At 51.7% G+C, this 20,400-nt stretch overlaps 5 protein-coding genes across 5 annotated transcripts; 4 read left to right on the forward strand and 1 right to left on the reverse strand.

The window, feature by feature from the left end:
- Positions 1 to 895: 895 nt before the first annotated feature.
- SAPIO_CDS10044 (Sir2 family protein) lies at positions 896 to 2,430 on the forward strand (the record flags this gene model as incomplete). Its single annotated transcript, XM_016783705.1, has 2 exons — positions 896 to 1,046; positions 1,142 to 2,430. 2 exons carry the CDS (start codon positions 896 to 898, stop codon positions 2,428 to 2,430), a joined length of 1,440 nt encoding a protein of 479 aa, XP_016639150.1.
- Positions 2,431 to 4,210: 1,780 nt separating this feature from the next.
- SAPIO_CDS10045 (Alcohol oxidase) lies at positions 4,211 to 6,688 on the forward strand (the record flags this gene model as incomplete). The annotated part of the gene is made up of 5 exons (XM_016783706.1): positions 4,211 to 4,406; positions 4,484 to 4,939; positions 5,027 to 5,518; positions 5,589 to 6,367; positions 6,437 to 6,688. 5 exons carry the CDS (start codon positions 4,211 to 4,213, stop codon positions 6,686 to 6,688), a joined length of 2,175 nt encoding a protein of 724 aa, XP_016639151.1.
- Positions 6,689 to 7,102: 414 nt separating this feature from the next.
- On the forward strand, positions 7,103 to 8,772 carry SAPIO_CDS10046 (uncharacterized protein; the record flags this gene model as incomplete). Its single annotated transcript, XM_016783707.1, has 3 exons — positions 7,103 to 7,120; positions 7,710 to 8,254; positions 8,481 to 8,772. 3 exons carry the CDS (start codon positions 7,103 to 7,105, stop codon positions 8,770 to 8,772), a joined length of 855 nt encoding a protein of 284 aa, XP_016639152.1.
- Positions 8,773 to 11,002: 2,230 nt separating this feature from the next.
- Positions 11,003 to 13,768, forward strand: SAPIO_CDS10047 (Protein arg-6, mitochondrial; the record flags this gene model as incomplete). Its single annotated transcript, XM_016783708.1, has 2 exons — positions 11,003 to 13,610; positions 13,713 to 13,768. 2 exons carry the CDS (start codon positions 11,003 to 11,005, stop codon positions 13,766 to 13,768), a joined length of 2,664 nt encoding a protein of 887 aa, XP_016639153.1.
- A 1,328-nt stretch (positions 13,769 to 15,096) lies between these two features.
- On the reverse strand, positions 15,097 to 16,087 carry SAPIO_CDS10048 (uncharacterized protein; the record flags this gene model as incomplete). The annotated part of the gene is made up of 3 exons (XM_016783709.1): positions 15,097 to 15,119; positions 15,191 to 15,422; positions 15,980 to 16,087. 3 exons carry the CDS (start codon positions 16,085 to 16,087, stop codon positions 15,097 to 15,099), a joined length of 363 nt encoding a protein of 120 aa, XP_016639154.1.
- Positions 16,088 to 20,400: the final 4,313 nt, after the last annotated feature.

Below are 20,400 nucleotides of genomic sequence, written 5' to 3' on the forward strand. Positions count from 1 at the left end.
TTTCAAAAAGCCGTCCTCGGTTGATGGCCCTTTCCCCCAACTCAGGATATACGACTCGCGCACTCTCGTGATTTCGGATTTCCTCTCGACTTTTACACACGCAATGCCACTATGCAGAAGTCAAGATTCGTTTTACGTCTTCAGGCCAGTCCATTTGCGCCTCCTGAGGAACTTGGCTGCCTGTATTCCTCCAGCTATTTTAAATATGCAATGCCTGGCTGATATTACAAAACGCCAAGGGAACCAAGGGCCAACACATGGTCCTACATGAGCTCTCAATGGCATGGCTGCGGTCGGATAGCCAGGAACCCGGCATCCCAAGAAAGAAGGCCGTTGGCGATAGGAAGGTCTGTTAGCTGCGGATCCTCAATATAGGAGATCGCCGTGACCGTACAATTACAACTGTAAACCTCATTTCGAATGAATCCGAGACTTCAACGAGTCCTTAACATTATTTTACTATCCTCACTTCAAAATTTAAGCTTGAAGTGTGGATACTGGGCAAGTCTAAACTTCAATGATGCCCCAGACGAATGAAGTTTTAGGCGGTGTCTACCCAATATAATTGTACAATCGTCCTCTCAAACAGCCCAAATGTGACGTTCGGTATTATTTCTTACTGCGGGAAGGTGCTGCCCCTCCTCAAAATTTCTTAGGCAGGCGAATTCTTTAAACTGACTGTAGGCTTCGAATTGTTCCATTTAAATGCTGCCTTATCGATCCGACTGCCCCTCATCGCATCACCAGCCAAGAATCAACATCAAGGCTGGTTGATTTCTCCCAAGGTCAAACTCGATTTTGACTGACAGATCTGGCCCAACTTGTAGATCATTTCATGGGACGTCGCCATCGCCCTCGCCATCGCCAGGACCGTCGCCACAATCATCGCCAAAAAATGGGTCAAGAAGAGTCCCAGGTCGACGATGCGCGCACTCCGGTAACGCTTGAGGAGCGATCGCTCTCGGCCGTCGCATCTCTCATAAAGAATGGCAAGGCTCAGCAAATCGTGGTCTTAACTGGCGCAGGCATTTCAACATCTGCTGGTAGTACGTAGTTCCTCATGCACCTATTGATCCCTGAACCTGGATTTTTTTTCATCGCATCGACAACTTCGTTAAACTCACATCTCATTTTCACCCAGTCCCCGACTTCAGGTCTCCCAAGACCGGCCTCTATGCAAACTTAGCCCGGCTAAATCTTCCATATCCCGAGGCTGTCTTTGACATTCAATTCTTTCGCAAGAATCCCCTCCCATTCTACGTCCTAGCCAAGGAACTCTACCCCGGCAATTTCCACCCTACCTTATCCCATGCCTTCATTTCTCTCCTCGCCACCAAGGGCCTTCTTCACAAACTCTTCACCCAGAACATCGACTGCCTCGAAAGGGCAGCCGGTGTACCCCATGACAGGATCATAGAGGCTCATGGCAGCTTCGCCACCCAGCGATGCATCGAGTGTAAGACTCCTTTCCCCGACGAGCTGATGAAAATCCATGTCTATCAGGCCCGCGTACCCAAGTGTGTTACACCGGGGTGCTCCGGTCTCGTGAAGCCAGACATTGTCTTCTTCGGCGAGGCTCTACCGGCGGACTTTTCTATGAACTCGGACGCTTTAAGGGCCGCCGACCTGGTCATTATCCTCGGGACTAGTCTGACGGTCTACCCATTTGCCGCTCTGCCCGACCTGTGTTTGCCGAAAACTCCCCGTCTCCTCTTCAACCTGGAGCGCGTTGGGACTCTCGGGGGCCGTCCAGATGATGTCCTCGTTCTCGGACCATGCGATGCGGGAGTCAAGCAATTTGCCGAGGAACTTGGATGGCTGGATGAGCTGAACGAATTGTGGGCAAAGATCGTCGGTGATGAGGAGGTGGCTAGGCAGCGTCTTAGACAGGAGAGCCCGGCCCAGGATCTCAAGATGCTCGACGAGGAGATTGTCGAGTCGCTCCTGGAAAGCGTCGAAGGCATGTCACTGAAGGATTACGCTGCCGGGAAAGAGCAGGAACCTGCCCGCACGAGAGATCCCAAGGAGCCATCCGAAACTGGAGCCCCGGCTGAACCATCATCGATCGTCCTTCCAAAGGCAATTATCGATCACCTGGAGCAACACCTACAAGACAAGATAACTACGGAAGCTAAACGGGGTGAGGATGCATCGGGAAATGGCAAGCCGCCGGGCGATAAGGAGGAGGTCGAGAAAGCAAAGGATGAGCTGAAAGGAGAGGCCGCGCCGACTAAGTCTGAACCCACTGCTGAAACAGACGATAAGCCAAAGGTCGAGGAAGCAAAGGATGAGCATCTAGGCAAGGACACGCAGACTAAATCTGAACCTCGCGTTGAAACGGAGTCTAGCGGCAAGTCGGATGCGCACGAATCTGACACGACAAAAGAACCAGTCACAACCGAGGCCGCTAGCACTGAAGGAAAACTTTAGAATCTTTTAACCAGCGAAAGATCTACCTTCGGGGGTGCTGTACAAACATCCTAGATAGCTGGAAGAGGGTTCTGTCATGAAGACGTTACGTATGTTACGACAGGAAATGCATTCTAATGACTGGGCTCTGATTCCCAACAATATAGCAATACTGGCGCCTTGGGTAGAGAGAGCCAATCTACCGGACATGGCTCCTAAGTGGGCAGAGATAGAAACACAACATGGCTCGCTAGTTATTGGGGCACAGGGAGAATAGAAGCCGGGACGGGGAAGCCTCGTCTGTTGCCTGCCTGTTGGCCATCTTTGATCAATTCGATCCTTTTACGTATTTTCAGTGCGTTCATGGATCAGCGCAGTGATCGAGGCATCCTGTGATCACCCCTGATGCGGGCCAATGTTAGTCTAAACCGGGAAGCATACTTCGGATATTAGCGAACGAATCGAGAGACAGGTCTGCAGCGGAATCGACCGATCTACAAAGTGTTTACTCCGCTCAGACCGCCCATCGATTTCGAAAGGAAAAGGTTCCCGTTCCAAGGGTTCACGGCGCAGGAAAGCGCATATTCTACTTGCTCCGCCCAGCCCGTCAGCCTCTCTCACCTACTTCAACAAGACTCGCGTAACTGACACGACATCTTGGCTTCTTAGTCTCCTGTCCTACACTCTCCTCGTGTTGGGATGGGAAAGTTATCTGATTTCTCCCTAGATCCGGGTTTGACGAAAATGAGCCAGGAAAGAAAACACTTGAAAGCTAGGCACACCATGAATGAGAAATGCTATGGGAAGAAGGGTATGGTTGTGAGGAAGTTAAGCCCCCCTCCAGTGTCCGTCGCCATCTTCCGATTTTGCATCCGATCCCGGCCCGGTCATAAGCCGGTAGTCCCCTTAACGTCTCACTCAGATCATGGAAAGGAGCAATGCCATTAGCAACATCAGGACATCTCGTATAACAAAGGCCGAGCTTTGAGCGAAGGCAACACAGCACTGAGCATGGACATCGGCGAGTCTGCTGAAAAGAGGTCCCGGACCCCTATGGTTCAATTTCTTTGGTCTGCAAGGTTCATATCGTATATGTCGCCCTAATGCCATCCTCACAGGCTAAAAGCCCTCGAAGAGACGGGACAGTGCCTTGGTCAGACGGTTTTACAACCTCAGAAAGGGGTCAATATATTTCCAGAACGAACTTCTCATCTAACATACTAACTCACCTGGGTGTTTTACCTACGTAAAACTAATAACATTTTTCCTATCCCCGGTGGAAACCCCGCAAGGGAGCACGGGGAGAAGAAAACGCCGAGCTCCCCCATGTGGCCTGCTAAGGTGTCGTGTGCCGCTGGTTGGTCCTCCTCGCGTTCGGAAGAATGCCCGCGGACGGCAAATTGAGTGGGAGTGACCGCAAGTGACCGCATTCGGCAGCGGCACCAATCCTCCTGGGCCCTGCCGTTCAGGCACAATGTCGACTTTGTTTTCTCCCGGTTTAGCTCGGGCCACGAAGAAGGCCATATTTTGAGATCGCCCCACCTTGCTTCAATCTAGGGATTATTCTAGAAGGAATGCCTGCCGTGATGAGGCCCGCGGCGGGGAGAAGGGAGACGAGATGGGGACGTTCAGACTCAGGTGAGATTGACTCCCTTGTAAGTGCTAATATATAATGTCCATTATGGCCCGCTTCTCGCGCTAGAAGGCGAGAGAGAGAGGAAAGGGGGATTTATGTGAACGGCTTCTCTCACCTGCGACTTGCGCGTGCTTGTTGAGTGAGAAAAAAAAAAGCGTATCTACAATGCCCTCTCCATCGGTCAAGTTGGCCCTCACGGCCCTTTCACTTGTACAATACGTCGTGGCCGCCCCAGCCCGCGCCGATTCTGCTGTGATCATCAAGCGACAGGCCGAGCTACTTGACGAATATGACTTCATCGTTGCTGGTGCCGGGACCGCCGGTCTCACTGTCGCCGACCGACTCAGCGAGAGCGGCGAATGTAAGTCCAAGGCCAGCCCGACACTAATTTGGAGGTGTGTAGCTTGTAGCCACAAGGGTCTAACCACTCCATTGCAGACAAGGTACTCGTTGTAGAATATGGCTATCTCGATGGATCTCACTCCATCACTGCAATGGGCCCCGATGCGCAGCAGCCCGGAAACGTCGACTATCCTAGCGGCACTCGCATGTACAACATCACCTCCCAGCCCCTCGTTCACCTGCACGGCCGAGGAAACCCAGTCGCTTGCGGTAGCGTTGTCGGAGGCAGTTCTGCCGTCAATGGCATGTTCTTCGACCGTGGCAGTGCTGAGGACTACGATGCCTGGGTCCTATCCGCCGGTGACGAGGCGGACGAGTACGCTCGCGAGTGGGGATGGGATAACATTTACCCCTTCTTCCAGAAGAGTGTTACTTTCCACCCTCCTGACGAGAGGATGCAAGAAGAGTACGGTATGACCTACGACAACGCGGCGTATGGTGGTGATACTCCTATTCACTCGAGCTATGCGCCATTCCAATGGCCCACGACTAGTAAGTAATCATAATGGACTCAGCTTCCTCATTCACTTTTTCACTGGGTAACAAGCAATTTAATCCTTTCTAACCGCCGTCCTGTAGTTGGTATTTGGAAAGCCTGGGAGACCATCGAGGGTGTCGAGTTTCCCAAGGAACATGCCGACGGCAATGCCACCGGCGTCTACTGGTGCCCCAATTCCATTGACCCTAGCGACCGCACCCGCTCATACTCGCGCCGCGGCCATTACAACAACGGCGCCAACAAGCGAACCAACTTCCACCTCCTCCCCGCCCACCGCGTGACCAAGGTCGTCCTCGAAGAAGTCGAGGGTGATGAGGAACGCCCCTACCGTGCCACTGGCGTTCACATTGCGCCCCGCGACGGTCCCCTATGGGAGAGCGGCCCCGTCTTGATTAAGGCCAAGAGGGAAGTCGTCGTTTCCTCCGGTTCTGTTCATACTCCTCAAGTTCTACAACGAAGCGGTATCGGCCACAAAGATGTGCTCGAAGCCGCCGGTGTCGAGGTCAAAGTCGAACTTCCTGGTGTTGGCTTCAACCTCCAGGACCACGCTCACTACTCCATCTCGTTCAACTGTGAGTCTTTAGTAGTCTTATTTCGTTCCCCTAACCTCAAATATAACAGAAAACTAACACGTGAGTGCAGTCACTAAGAACTTCAGTCCTAATCCCGCCGACCTCGGGACGGACCGCAACTTCTCCGAGCAAGCCCTGGCACAATGGCGCGAAGACAAGTCCGGCCCCCACTCCGCCAACGTCAACTCCGGAGCATTCCTACCACTGTCCTTCCTCTCCAACCGCTCAAGTGAGATCATCGACGCCTGGCTCGCCCAGGACCCCGCCGAGTACCTTCCCGAAAACACCCACCCGACCGTTGTCGCAGGCTACGAGCAGCAGCGCAAGGTCCAAGCCGAACTATTCGACTCCAAGAAGTCCGCCGAGCTTGAGTGGCTCTTCTCGGGCCGGTCGAGCTTCAGCATCATCATGATCAAGATCACCTCGCGCGGCACTATTCTCCTGAGTCCCGAGGACGACGGCGATGCGCAGGGCCACGTCGAGCCGCTCGTTGACTGGCGCACGTGGAGCAACCCCATCGACGGAAATATTACGGTCGAGTTCCTCAAGTTTGCGCGCTGGTTCATGCAGAGCCCCGCCATGCAGGAGACTTTTGCTCCCGTTGAGCTTTCGCCCGGTCCTAACATTGAGACGGACGAGCAGATCCGTGCTTGGATCCAGACTCGCATTAGCCCTAGCAACGGCCACTTGATCGGCACGGCTGCGCTCGGCCCTAGGAGTCTCGGTGGTGTTGTTGGCCCGGATCTGTTGGTCCACGGCGTCCAGGGCCTGAGTGTTGCGGATAACTCTATCATGACGACGATTGTTGGTGCTCATACCAGCTCTTCTGCCTATGCCATTGGCGAGAAGGTGAGTTTGTCCTCGACGCTCTTTTAATCAGTGGTTGGTTTGTATTGACGTTTTTTTTTTTCCTTTTAGGCTGCCGATACCATTCTTCGAAGGGCTAAGAAGAACGGCGATACTAAGGAGGAGGCTCCTGCTGAGGAGCCTACGGAGGAGGATGATGCCTGTGTCGAGGACCCTGAGGAGGAAGCCCCGGTTGAAGACGCCCCCGCCGAGGAAGCTCCTGTAGAGGAAACCCCCGATGAGGAAGCACCTGTTGAGGAGGAAGCACCCGTTGAGGAGGAAGCACCTGTTGAGGAGGAAGCACCTGTTGAGGAGGAGCCATGAGCTGTCTGGTTTGAAGTTATCTTCGACGCTTCAGTATCCTAACGCCTTCCACTCCCAAGGTGGAATTTACGAAAAGCCTTGTCCTCACTATTTACGCAATATTTCTTGTAAATAATTTCCTAGCAAATACTAAATATTTTGGAGCAACGACTGGGGAACCTAATCCTGTTCATCTGAACATCTGAACATTGGTAAGGCCAGCACATCCCGTTTCAGGGGAGTCCCCCCCTTGGCGCCTCCGTCGATCAATATTATTATTCCCCGAAAAATAAAAATAAAATTCCAGGCTCCATTCATCCTATCTCTGAATATTCGCAAAAAATTACGAAATATTAGATTTCTTATCGCGTCGGTTTTGGTTGCATATAAGACTCGAAACAAAGCCGGCGATCAGACGGCCCATATAAACCCAAGATGACAATAAGGTTTCCTGTAGGTGATGATGGACCTGAGACGCGACGGTAGATCGTACACGTCTCGATTCTATAGAATTCAAGGCTTACGACGACCTGGGGCTCTTGGGGTGAGGGATCCAAAGGGTATATTCATTTTTATAATTAGTTTTCTATCTCGTTGAGAAGGGAGAAGACAAGAGAGAGTATCATTTCTGCTTCCTCTTTTTCCCCCTATGGTAACACTCCTCGTGTATTTGCCCTCATCGTCTTCCTCTTCCGTCATTTCACACTTCACTTTCTAAGCTTTGTTTGACCCACGAATAGAGATCCTTGGTTTTTATTCTCGATTTATGTCATAATATGAAGCCATTACTTAGAGTAGCCCTTGCGGCACTATCCGCTACACAAGGGCTCTGCTCTTGTGCGTACGGAACATCGATACAACCTAGGTTCGAGACAGAGGTTGAAGTAGACGGCTTTGGATACGTAGGGCTCAATGTAAGACGGGACCCATTTCTTTGGCAGTGAGAGGAAGCGGCGACTTTCACCGTGGAGGGGAACAGAAATAAAGGAGAAGAAGAACGAAAGAGAGAAAAAGAAAGACTGGCTAACACTCCTAACGACAGGGGCCTACAAACTGGGTTGCTCTCGACCCAGAGGCTAACATCCTCTGCAGCATTGGCACTCGCCAATCCCCAATCGACCTCCCTGGCACAGGTGTCTCATCCATTCAAGGCACCTCAGTGACGCTTTCCATCCCCGATCTCCCCGACGGCGCGCCGGTCGAAAACCTCGGCACGACTATCGAAGTCGCCGCCTCCGCAGCCGGGGGAACTCTAGTCGTGGCGGAGGAGGGTTCCTCTCTCGCCGGCGTCCTTGACGGCAGCTTCCGACTGGAGCAGTTGCACTTCCACCTCCCGTCGGAGCACCTCGACAACGGAACGAGCAGGGCTATGGAGATGCACATGGTATTCGAGGGAGAGGACGAGGGCGAGGAACACGGGAAAGTGCTCGTGCTGGCGGCCTTTATCGACGCCCAGGGTCCGGGAGTGGTGTTGGAGGATGTGTTTAGCGTCGTTGAGGAGGTCGCTGTGCCGGGGAGCGCGGCTACTACGCCGCCCCTTGCTCTGTCGGAACTTGCGAGGACCCTGACTGCAGGGCAGTTTCAAACGTAAGGCTTTCTTTTTTTCTTTTCCCCTCTTGTCTTGTTCCCCACCCCCAACCATCTGCACCCTGGATGAAGAAAGGAAAGGGATTTACCTACAATACTGGATTTACCTGTGTCATGCGTGGGATGTGGGATGTGGGACAAGGAACAAGAAACTTTGGAGTTAGGCGTTTTATTTATTTCTTTTTGGGGGAACCATTTCTGATTTTTAACTCACGCTTGGCAACAGGTACTCGGGCTCCCTAACAACACCTCCTTGCAGCGAGGGAGTTACCTGGCTCATCTCGACGCAAACGCTAAGCATTTCCCGTGAAGCCTTTGACCGAGTGAGAAGCGTCATAGGATTCAACGCACGATTTCCACAAAACGAACTCGGTCAGCCGAATCTGCTGCAAGGAGTGGGGCAAACGGCGCAGGGGACAGCGGACGAAATTGCAGGAGACGACGCAGAAGCAATGGCGAGTATGGCGGCGGTGGCGGCAGTGATGGCGACGTGGATACCCATTCCCATCCCACCTTGAAGAAAAAACGCCGCGGTCCGGTCGAATGGGAGGAAGAACGGCGGCGTGGGTGGGAATGGGTGACATCGCATGAAGATATGCTATACGGAGTAGTATAAGTACGCTACGCGGAGCGGGGGATTTTCATTTGGCTCATACTTCGTAGTGTCAACTGTCAGGTTAGAATGGTGCACGGAGTTAGGCGTGTTTGGCAATGATGTTCACGAGTTCATGTTTCTCTGACTTCTTCATACGAAGGTGCTCCGTCGAGAAGCAGCACTGACAAGGGTTGAGGTTGTATAACTTCATAATAGTTCGAAAACATGGCGTACTTTATCCTTGCTTCATACCTTAGCCTTAGTGTCTTCTCATGTGAAGAAAAAGTCTCTGCTAGGGTCGGATGGCGCGATGCATGGGGCGGGACGGTTACGTTGTGATTTCACAGCCGGTGATTAGATGCGATTGATAAGAAAACATCTCACGGCGACACAACGGCAGGGGTTCCGAAAAGGGTAAGGACAGTAGGGCACCGACGACACCAAAAGACTTCCGAAGGAGGCTAGAGTAAGAATCGCACTCTGTCGCCCTTGGCGGGTCGCCAGATGAGTTCGTTCTTCTACGCCGGGTTGGGGGTTGATCCTGTCCTCATTGAGCATTCCGAGGAGATGTGCTGAGCGGCTGCATGTTGGTTGTTTGAAGAAGACCTTGCACCACATACTTCGCAGACTCCCGGCTCAATAGGACGACTGAGGGGCTTGATCGATGGCGAGATCGGGTTTAGAGTGCAGGAGTGGGCGGTATTCGGGGTGGTTCGAAGATTGGCAACCCCATAATAATTCACACATCAGATGTGAAGTGCGAAGTAGCTGAATGTGACGGTGGGGCTTCAAATGGACCTTGGTGTCAGACATATGGTTGTCTCATCGCGTCGACTTGTGATGAAGCCTGGCTGAGTTGAGCTCCGATGCCTTTTCGAGCGGTCTGCATCTTGACTGCCATTTACCACTTGCTTGTGGCTTGGGCAAGCCAATCAACCCATCAAGGAACGACGTCAAACGTGGGTAGCCGGGTAGACAATGAGAAGAGAGAATAGACTCGAAATAAGCTCAGGAACACAGGTCGATCAAGGCGATGGGAAGCTCTTGGAGTATAAAGGTCCTTTTCTCTTTCCATTTTGAGCAGGGCACGGCAAGCGGCGGTTTTACTTGGTTCGTGCGGTTTTACGAGCGGATCGCGCTGGATTCAAAGGTACCTCCGTACAATTGCTCTCTGGAAGGTACCTCGGGACTTCATCGTCGAGCCCCGATAATGGAATATGCACTGAGCAGGGTCTTGCCTGCCATCTTTGGGACCAGCACTGTATACACAAGCAAGCACCTCAAAATATTGAGGGCTTCTTCTGTTCGAAGTATCTCAATACCTCGGATAGTATTTCGAGAAAGAAGAGGTAGCTCTCACTGTGTTTCCAAATTGGAATCGATTCAACTACGAAGTAGATCCCTATTTTCTTTTTTTCTTTTTTTTTTTCTGTGGACGACGAGAGAAGAAAAAGAAAATATATTGCACACCGCTCCGGCATCTGGCGTCAACCCATCATTGAGCACACTGCTAGCTTCGGCAGCCGGTATTGCCTGGTCTCTCAGATGCTGAATTCGGTGTGCATCTCCGTCCTCTGCTCCACGGCAATGCGGAAACGTTTCGGGAAAGAATGCCTCTGAAGCAATGTACCGAGTAAACTGTGAGGTACCAGTTGATGTACTTCACAGGCTTTTTGCCCCTTCGCAGTGGTTATACTGTGTTCAGTGTTCTCTTTACTCGCTAAAGTGCCCACTAGTTAAGTAGAGCGACTTAGAACCCCACCATGGCTCAGGCTAGTCAACAGTCAAAACAACATAGAAGGCACGAAGTACAGGTGCTTGTACTTCATATGCTTCTACACAGAAGGTGCGACTTCGGTGGTATGAGTCGAATTTTTTTTTTTTCTTCCGCTTCCTCTTCCACCCCCCTTCTCTTCCCCGAGATCCCCTGCCCCTCCCCCACATAAACCACACCCCCAACAAGCCTCTTCAATGATTCATACTTTATAAGTAAAAAGTTTCCAGCTTCTGGCAACCAAAAAAAGAGGTCTTGCTTCGTCCCTCGGTCCCTTTCCCGCCGCCGGCCAGCTCCTTGACGACAAGCTTCCTTCGCCGTCCATTCCTCCCTCACTTTCGCCCTCCTTTCGTTTATCTTGCTGTCGTCTTCGGAAATCATGTTGTCCGCCCGCCAAGCGGTCGTTAGGGCCTCGTCGTCCTTGACCACCCGTGCATTTTTTAGCCGGGCTGCCCTCCTCCAGAAGCATGCCCTCCGACCCATCTCGACCTCAACCATCCGAGGCCGACCTGCTTCCAGCTTACCGAACCCGAACCAGACCCTGAGGGATGTTGTCGTTCAGACGGTCAAGAATATTGGCTCGCATAGGGAGGGCCAGCAGTATCTTAAGTACTTTACCTCGGTTTCTTCCGAATCCTTTGCCATCATCAAGGCTGGTGGTGCTATCCTTACAGAACACCTCGATGACTTCTGTCAATCCCTACTGGTCCTTCACCAGCTCGGCCTATACCCCGTCGTCGTTCATGGAGCTGGTCCCCAGCTTAACAAGCTCCTCGAGGATGCTGGCATCGAGCCTCAGTTTGAGGAAGGCATCCGCGTGACCGACAAGAAGACCCTCGGCGTCGCCATGAAGCTGTTCCACCAAGAAAGCCTGAGGCTCTCTGAGGCCCTTAACAATATCGGAGTCTCCAACATGCCTATTACTACCTCGCTCACCGCCGATTACCTCGACCGTGACCGCTGGGGTTTCGTGGGAGACGTCACTGATGTCAACCTTGAGCCCATCGAGAGGGCCATCAAGGCCGGCTATATCCCAATTGTCCCCTCCTTGGCCATGACCAAGGACGGCCAGGTCCTGAACGTTAATGCCGACGTCACCGCTGCTAGCTTGGCACGTGCCATGAAGCCCTTGAAGATTATCTATCTCTCCGAGAAGGGAGGACTTTTCCGTGGCGATAGCGGAGAGCTGATCAGCGAAATCTTCCTCGACCAGGAGTACGACGAGCTCATGGCTCAACCTTGGTGCCAGAGGGGCACCCGCCTAAAGATCAAGGAGGGCAAGAAGCTACTCGATACCCTTCCCAGGACCTCCAGTATCGCCATTATCCACCCCGATGATCTCCAGACCGAGCTATTCACCATCTCCGGTGCCGGTACCCTCATCCGCCGCGGTGAGAAGGTCGAAGTTGCGTCCTCGCTGTCCGAGATCAAGGACCTCCCCGCATTCAAGGCTGCTCTTGCCCGTGGCCAGTCTGCCGACAAGGAGGTCGTTGCTTCCATTGACAACTACCTTCAGATGCTCAAGGACCGGCCCTTCAAGGCCTACTATGACGATGCAATGAGCTGCCTCGCCATTGTCCTCCAGCCCACTGAGAGCCGACCGTTCGCTTCCTGGGTCACCTTGTCTATTACCAAGCCTGGCTGGTTGACGAACACTGCCGAGAATGTTTTCCAAGCCATTGAGAAGAGTAACTCTGACCTTGTGTGGACCGTCAGCAAGAACGACGAGAACTTGTCGTGGTTCTTCGACCGATGTGATGGCAGCTTCTGTATCGACGACGTTGTCCTATTCTGGCGTGGATTCAGGCTTGAGAAGTATTCTGAACTATCTCCTATCCTCGATGAGGTCCAGGCTCTCGGCCGCATCAGCCTTGGCGAGCCCTCCGCCGCCGAGAATGACGCTCCCCCCGCAAAGGCCACAACCACGAAGAACTCTTCGCCCAGCGCCCAGCAAACCCGAGCCTTCTCCACCTCCACCCGCCCTCGCGCCTTCCAGTCCGCCCGCCCTACCCAGGCCAGGACCTATGTTACCGAGACCAATCCCAACCCCCCGCTTGGTAAGAAGAACGCTTCTGCCGACAGGCCCGCTCGCGTAGCGCTCATCGGTGCCCGTGGTTATACCGGCCAGGCTCTCATTGATCTCATCAACACTCATCCCTACCTCGACTTGACCCATGTCTCGTCCCGCGAGCTTGCCGGTCAGAAGCTCAAGGGTTACGACAAGCGTGAAGTCATCTATGAAAACCTGAGCCCTAAGGACGTACGGGATCTCCAAAAGAGCGGTGAGATTGACTGCTGGGTCATGGCTCTTCCCAATGGCGTCTGCAAGCCTTTCGTTGAGGCCGTCTATGAGGGCCAAAAGAGCTCAAACAACAAGAGCGTAATTGTTGACCTCTCTGCCGACTACCGATTCGACAACACGTGGACTTATGGCCTTCCCGAGCTCACCAAGCGAGCCGATATTCAGCAAGCTCACCAGATTTCCAACCCCGGCTGCTACGCCACGGCTGCACAGCTCGCCATCGCGCCCCTTGTCGAGCACCTCGGTGGACAGCCCACCATCTTCGGTGTTTCTGGATACTCGGGAGCCGGAACCAAGCCTTCGCCTAAGAACGACGTCGAGCTGTTGGCGAATAACATTATCCCCTACAGCTTGACTGACCACATCCATGAGCGGGAGATTGGCCACCAGCTCGGCGTCCCCGTGGCCTTCACCCCCCATGTCGCCTCGTGGTTCCGCGGCATCCACCACACCATCAACATCCCCCTCAACAAGACCATGACGTCTCGAGATATCCGTCAGATCTACCAGGAGCGTTACGCGGGTGAGAAGCTCGTCAAGGTCATTGGCGAGGTCCAGGTCAAGTCCATCATGAACCAACACGGCGTCGAGATTGGCGCATTCACCGTCCACAGCAGCGGAAAGCGGGTAGTTGTCTGCGCCACCATCGACAACCTGCTCAAGGGTGCCGCCACCCAGTGCTTGCGTAAGTGACTTCAACCGGATTTCTCCCTTCTCTGCTTCTCTCCTTCTCTTTTACTCCCTTCTGTCAAGCTAGATCTAAACCGAAGCTAATTCTTTTGCTTAGAAAACATGAATCTTGCTCTCGGATTCGCCGAGTACGAGGGTATCCCCACCATGTAAAACTCTTCACCCCGTGATAAATAGAGTGTTGGATTGATCACCTTCTCTTTTCTTTATTCTTCCATTGTGTTATTGCTGGCAAGGGGGAAAACGGAGCGCTCTTTATCTCTTAGACCATACCGCACTACACAACAACTCAACAACACTAAAAAAAATATCGACACTTGCAAGCATGCATAGGGAGAGCATAGCATCAGCCAGCCAGCGAAGGTATTGGAATTTTGTCATTATTCCAACACCTCTATGGGAGCTCCTTTTTTTTTTTTTTCTTTTTTCTTTTTCTTCATTTTTGGAGTATCTATTACCCCTGATGTGTTTCTGATTCTTGTTCCTTTGGCGTTAAAAGGTTGGGGGAAGAAGGGAAGGGTCTAGCTGTAGGCTTTCCCTGTCTTCTTTTTTTGTACATAGTTCTAGCTTTTGGGTGAGAGGTTTAGAAACAGATTTCAAATCCAGGTGTCTCTCTCTTCCTTTCTTCTTGTGATATAGAGATGATATATTAACAGGAGACGCCCATAGTGCTCTTTGTGGCTCTTTGACTGTCGTCTACTTCCAATTAAATACTCCGTATTAGGTAGAAGCACAAAGACATCGAGCAGGGATATTCCATCTCACCATCAACGACAAAAAGCAATACAAAGCACCTTCCTTTCTTCATGAATTAAGACAAGGAAAACAAAATGTTTCACATTCCAAAACCTCCCGTGACTACTACACAATCGATCCCAATCCAACAGCTATTCCCTTCCTCCACCTCCAGAAGTACAACATCCTCAAAAGCTAGTGGAGATACACAAATCAAGGCTTCAGGGAAAAGCGATGAAGAGGAGAGGAGAGGGAAAGAAACCAGACAGTTAGGCTGACAAGGTCATTTGAACCAGAAAAGATAGAGGAAAACAAAAAACAACAAGTGTTATACCATTTCCGTGCTCCATGAATAATAATAATAAAAAATCAAAAAAAAAAAAGACAAGAAACCCTTTCATAAGCGAATAACAGGACATATCTAACCTTTCCTTCCAGAGTCATTGTCGTTACATCCCTTTCTTTCCTCCTTCTTTTCCCCACTGTCTCTCCCTTGCTCCATGCTCTTTTCCCGCCCCTTCCCAATGCTATGCACGCTGTTTCAAGCACATTTGTTGTGTTTTTTGTCTAAGAAGGATGGATCGGAATCATCGAGGTTTCGGGAATGCCGTCGGGAGAAGTCGAAGTGAAGAAAGGGAAACAAAAAAGCGGCAGAAAAGACGGTAGAGAACACATCTACCCAGAGTTCATCGAGGTCTTTGGGTGGATTTGGTGGGGTATTATCGGGGGTATTTGGGGTAAATGATTTATTTGTTCTGAGATGTGACGACTGTTTAAGAAGAGTTAGCATTTGTCTGTGTGGCTTGCCAGAACTGGAGAAGGGAAGAATCTTGTACATACCCGCTGGTACGACGATAATGACAATAAGGATGATGATGCCAATACCGATGCACATTCGCATCTTCATATCCTTCCACCACATTTGCTTCCGGACACGGTTCGCGCCGCGCCTGAAGCCCTGCGCCGAGACGGCAAGGTTGTCGGTCTTATCCTGGAGAGCATCGAGGCGTTCACCTCGCTGCGAGACCTTGTTGATGTTCTCGCGCATCACATCGACGGTGTCGTCGATTTGCTAGAGGAAATAAAGTTAGCGAATGATGGGGATTAGATGAAGTATGAATGCGATTAGTATGGTAAGGCAAGCGACGGCGGAGCCATGGTGTTTGGTAGGCGGGCTTGTGTTGAAAGGCTTCTTGTTCCGATGAGGCCGAGGGTCTTGGCGAGCCAGATCGAGCGACGAAATTAAGGAGGCGCAAATAGACTCCGTAGAGTCAACTAATGAGAGAATGATGTCGCGAAGATAATGTTGAGGATCGAATGATAGGCTGATGTGTTGCTTGGTGATGGCTCGGTCGTGGCAGACGTCCGATGACGCTTGGTCGATGACGACGCCCGACCGTTTGAAACCGTTGTGTAGGGAGTAGGAATCGACGGAGCAAGTCGGATGTGGTATGCTCGATACGTTCGAGCAACTCGCAATAGGACGCGAGGCCGTGGAATAGATACCCGCGTCGATGAAGCCTCGCATCTTCAAACACCAAGGTCGCCGTCGCCATGCACATGCCAAATAGGAGGCTTTGCAACTGTGGCAACATCGAAAAAAATCGCATCACCAGAGAAAAAACTTACAGCCTGAAGAGCCTGCGTCCTCGAGTTTCCTCCACCTTGCTGCTGCCCTTGGCCTCCTTGCTGGCCGCTGGGGATGTAGGGATCATAGGGGGCGTCCTGCTCGACCATTGTGACGGTGGTGGTGGTGTTGCGGAGGTGGTGTGTATTCGTCGGTTGCGTTTCGCAAAAGCTGTAATTTTGCTAGCAGCGTGATACAGCGAGAAGTTGCGTCGGGAGAAAAATAGGGAACAAGGAAAAATCCGTTAAATTTCGCTATTTGTGATCGTGCGACAAGACACTAGATTTTGATGGCGGGAATGGATGAAGGAGGGAGGAGGGAGGGAGAATTTGTTGTGGTTGGTGATGACGGGGAAGAAATGGGAACTGAGACGCTGGGGAAGGAACGTAGGAGAGGCCGAAACAAGATGGTTTTGGAACGGGCTTAGTTTCCAAGGGTACAAGTTGCGTCTGGCCAGCGCTGGGGGAGCAACCGCCAGACACCCAAAGGAGGCGGGTACCTAGGTACCTAACACAGTGGGGTGACGACGGGGTCGATAATGGGAGGTACCCAAGTACTCGCAGAAAAAGGTGTGATTCTTTCAGCTTCCCACCAGTGTTTATTAACATGAAGAATACTGTGTACATTTTAGGTGGCAGGATTAAATCTGGTAACCGCGAGACTTCATTGTTCCCAGCCTTGAACATTTTTCTGCAGGCATGACAGACAGGAAGAGGTTAGATCGAGGGTTATGATGGCACTATACCCCTCAGCAATAGTTGAACGGAAAGAGATAGCAGACGGCCCGGTCTTCTTCGGGCTCCTCTTCTCCCTAACGTCTTAGAACGATTTTTTGCCTTCTTCTTCATGAGATAGTTCTCTAGCTGTAACCTTCACAGTGTCAGGGACAGTCCAATGAATACCAATCTGGAATCCGCGCGGCTTCTCCGTGGCGGTGCATCCAAGGTTTGCAACATTTGCTCAATCCGGCGAGGCCAGGACACCCTCAATTGGGGATATGAAAAAGTTAACCATGACTACATCCACACGTGACAATACCGGGGTACTTCTTTAATATCGGCCTTCAAACATGGGATGGTTCAAGCTCTGAACGGGAGCCTCGGGGCCTTTGTTAGATCTGGAAGAAGAGATAGGAAAATTGGGAGACTTGGACGTTGATGATCCCCAGAGCCGATGGTTTCGAGGGGGTGAATAGGCTATTTTGCCGCTCAGGCTGGGGTTTGTCGGGGCTTGACGAACAGACAGGATCTCAATGGCTTAGACCAACCCGAGTCAGGCGCTGATGAAGCTGAAAGGCTGATGCCAGGGCCGCAGTCAGAGATATAGGCTATCCAAGCCAAAAAATCCCAGGGCTGGCGTCTCCTTTGTCGAGGCTTTTCCCTCGTCAACGTCATTCCCAGCTTCCAGAGCATCGCCTTGTTGCTCCATTCATCTTTGTCATCAGTCCTGTCTTTTTAGGCCTCCACGTGGCTTTGGGAGCTTGTGAGGGGTAGGATGCATTATACTGAGCAATAGGACGATTGTTATTTGCCCAGCGCAGCTCTCATATCCTCCTCCCGCTCAGAAGGTGTCGCAAAGCCGTTTCATCGACGGCGAAATCAGCGGTTTCTTTCTACTTTCAGCCCAAAGCTGTCAATAAGAGCACTCTTATTATACTTGGGCCTGAGCATCGTGGTCTTTGAAAGACCAGTTACCTCCTCGCGTATTCGGCCTCCCAAGATTCTTAGCGCGAAAGAGGATTTCTCATTGTCTTTTGGCCGGATCCGGGCACGGAAGCCGGCCGCTGTAGGCGTCGATACAAGCGCGACTCAGGAAGGATTCTTGATTGTCCTCCGGGTCATTAGTTATACACTGGCTCCAAGTCGCAACTTTATAACTCTATCTTCCATATCCTCCCGTAGCTCTAGTGCCGTCTCCTGCGCCTGACTGAGAGAGTCAGAGGAGATGTGATGCGGTGCAACATTATCATGCAGCGTCACGACTCAGCAAAGACTGGCGGATTAGACCCCGAGGCGGCCGCTGAGTTATTGATATCTAGTTCTCATCGGCAAAAGCTAGTTTGAGAGTCCTCGAGAGCGATCTTGAAAACGGCAAGGCGGCGCCCAGAGGAGAAAGGTAATTGCCGGTTGGGTTCAGCGGACCCAAGGAACAGTACAGTGCTCACACAATATCGTACTCCATACAATCAGTTCCACGCGTACAAGTAAACTTGCTCCCGTAGTTTACATTATCTTGATCCGCCACTCTTGATTCTTCATCTCATAACCTTCTTTCCCTCAGAAGCCGTTGACCGTTTGTACCCCACGTGGCGAGTATCACACCACCCAGTGACGGCTGGTGTTACGTGCTTGGCCAAGCCAGGCCACGTAAACATGCTGGGTCTTCAAGTGGGAAGTGGGATACCGACTTCGCAGAAATACACAATGTGGGTTTTCTTCTTTTCTTTTTCTCCTTTTTCCCTAGCAAATTCCAGAATATCGTATTCTAGTGCTAGCCTCTTTCCCAGCAGCTCAAGCAACCAAGAGCAGTTTCAATTCGGCCAAGTCCTCAAACTCCGTAGATTGATAGTTAATGTTCTATTTTGGGATGCACCTTCCGAAGCCAGACTGATGGATTGGACCAAGAAATTTACATAGTGTTGAGTAATACGAAAGCGGGAGGAGCGGCCCCACTCAAACAAGCAATTGAATCAATGCCTGGCTTGAGTCGTAGTTGCCATGTCCGGGACTGCAATGTAACTGAGGAAAGAACATTGAGCATTTCACCTCTTTCAAAGTCAAGTCATGGAAGGAAAGAACGTTACGAAGTACGAAGTACGAACATGTACAATTGCAGTGGAGAGTGATATCCTCGTCCTCGTCCATTGTCCTCGTACTCCATCCTCTTCGTCCAAAGCCAAGGACCAGAGCACAACGGCCTTTGTTCTCTGGTGGCCGACAATAATCCGGTTCCGATTTCGTATTTCGTTTGCCTGCCCGTCCGTTTGCCTGGACCCAATTGCCATTATTGCCTCGGCGTGCATGTCGACTTGTTCTTTAATATTCCCTTGCCGTCCTTGTCACACGTCTCACGTCACCAGTTACCACTCTTTCGAGCTCTGAGTCTCTCAAGCCTGGTCCGTAATACCTGGTAAGATCGCAAGAACCAATATCGAAATGAAAACAGGGAGCCGACGAGAAAGTTTAACTTCCAAGGGTGGCACCGCGATCGATCCAGTGCTCCGTACTAAGAGAAACCTAGCCTGGACCGGACTGGTTTTGTCCCCAAATATGGGGTGCATGCCCATCTCCGGACCAGACCAGCTCCCACCCGGCCGACTTTGTCCTTCCCAGTTCCACCTCGTATTCCCGCCCTTGGGAACCTTGGGGGCGGCGCTACCCCTGGAAGGGCAATGGAAGGGCAGCGGAAGACGTCACTTTTTCTGATGGTCCCCTTCCCATCAGTCAAATCATGGTGGCAGCGAGCACCACATTCTTCGTTCGCCGAGCTGCCGAAAACCTGCAGAACTGCAGGACTGCAGGACCATGCTAACTGCCATCCCGTAGCGCGTAAGCAACCCCAGATCTTTCAGCGTGTTCTTACTTCGTACTTCGTAGGTCCGTCCGAAGCCGAGGGCAACGCGCATGCCGTTTCTAGTTTACGATGTTCGTCCCCATGTGGTGTCGTGTGCACAAAAGAGGGTCCTTTGAGACAGACTGGACCCCCGATTCCAAGTCAGAGCACGTTGGGAAGTGGATCACTTCGTGTTGGCTCAAGCTGCCCATCCAAGCAATCAAGTTAGGATTGCAGGTCAGGGATGCAAACAATGAACGGAACCTTAATAATGCTACTCCAATCGTCGTTTTGGTCTAGTCCCGACCACGTTTGGATCTTAAACAGCTCCGAAGAATACGTTGTGTCCTGCCCTACCCAACTTGAACCCTCAAGGTTGATCTTATTCAGGTTGCTGCCTTTGGCTTGCTTCTTCTGCTTTCTCTTCTCACTATTTTCTCCGCACTTCTTCTCTTGTCTCTCCCCCAGCCTTTTCCTTTCTCTTATGCCCGTAGCCTACCCCGTCGCCAAGGTCCGGACATGACGTGAGAGACCTGCATGCCGTTAGGACGACTTCTCAGCAAGAAGACAACCAGACAACTTTCGTTGACTTCCGCATCCAGCAACTCCCTCAGCTTGGCGACTCCCCATCCCATACCGGCATACCAACACAACACATGCAAAATACATCCTCAACCTACCATCACGCATCGCAGCCGAGTGTAATATTTCCGACCGCCCCGTTCTGCAAAGAAAGGGCGCGTATGCAGCCTGGTCTTAATCCCTCCGTTTCCCCCGCAGCCACCTTTCGAGTTCACCTCGGGGCTCCAATCGCCAGCAGGCACAGCTGAGAACGTGTTCTTCTCAAGCCTGGTCTCTGACCTATTTTGAG

This window comes from Scedosporium apiospermum, assembly GCF_000732125.1.
Source record: "Scedosporium apiospermum strain IHEM 14462 chromosome Unknown SEQ_SAPIO_0154, whole genome shotgun sequence".
Classification (NCBI taxonomy): Eukaryota; Fungi; Ascomycota; class Sordariomycetes; order Microascales; family Microascaceae; genus Scedosporium; species Scedosporium apiospermum.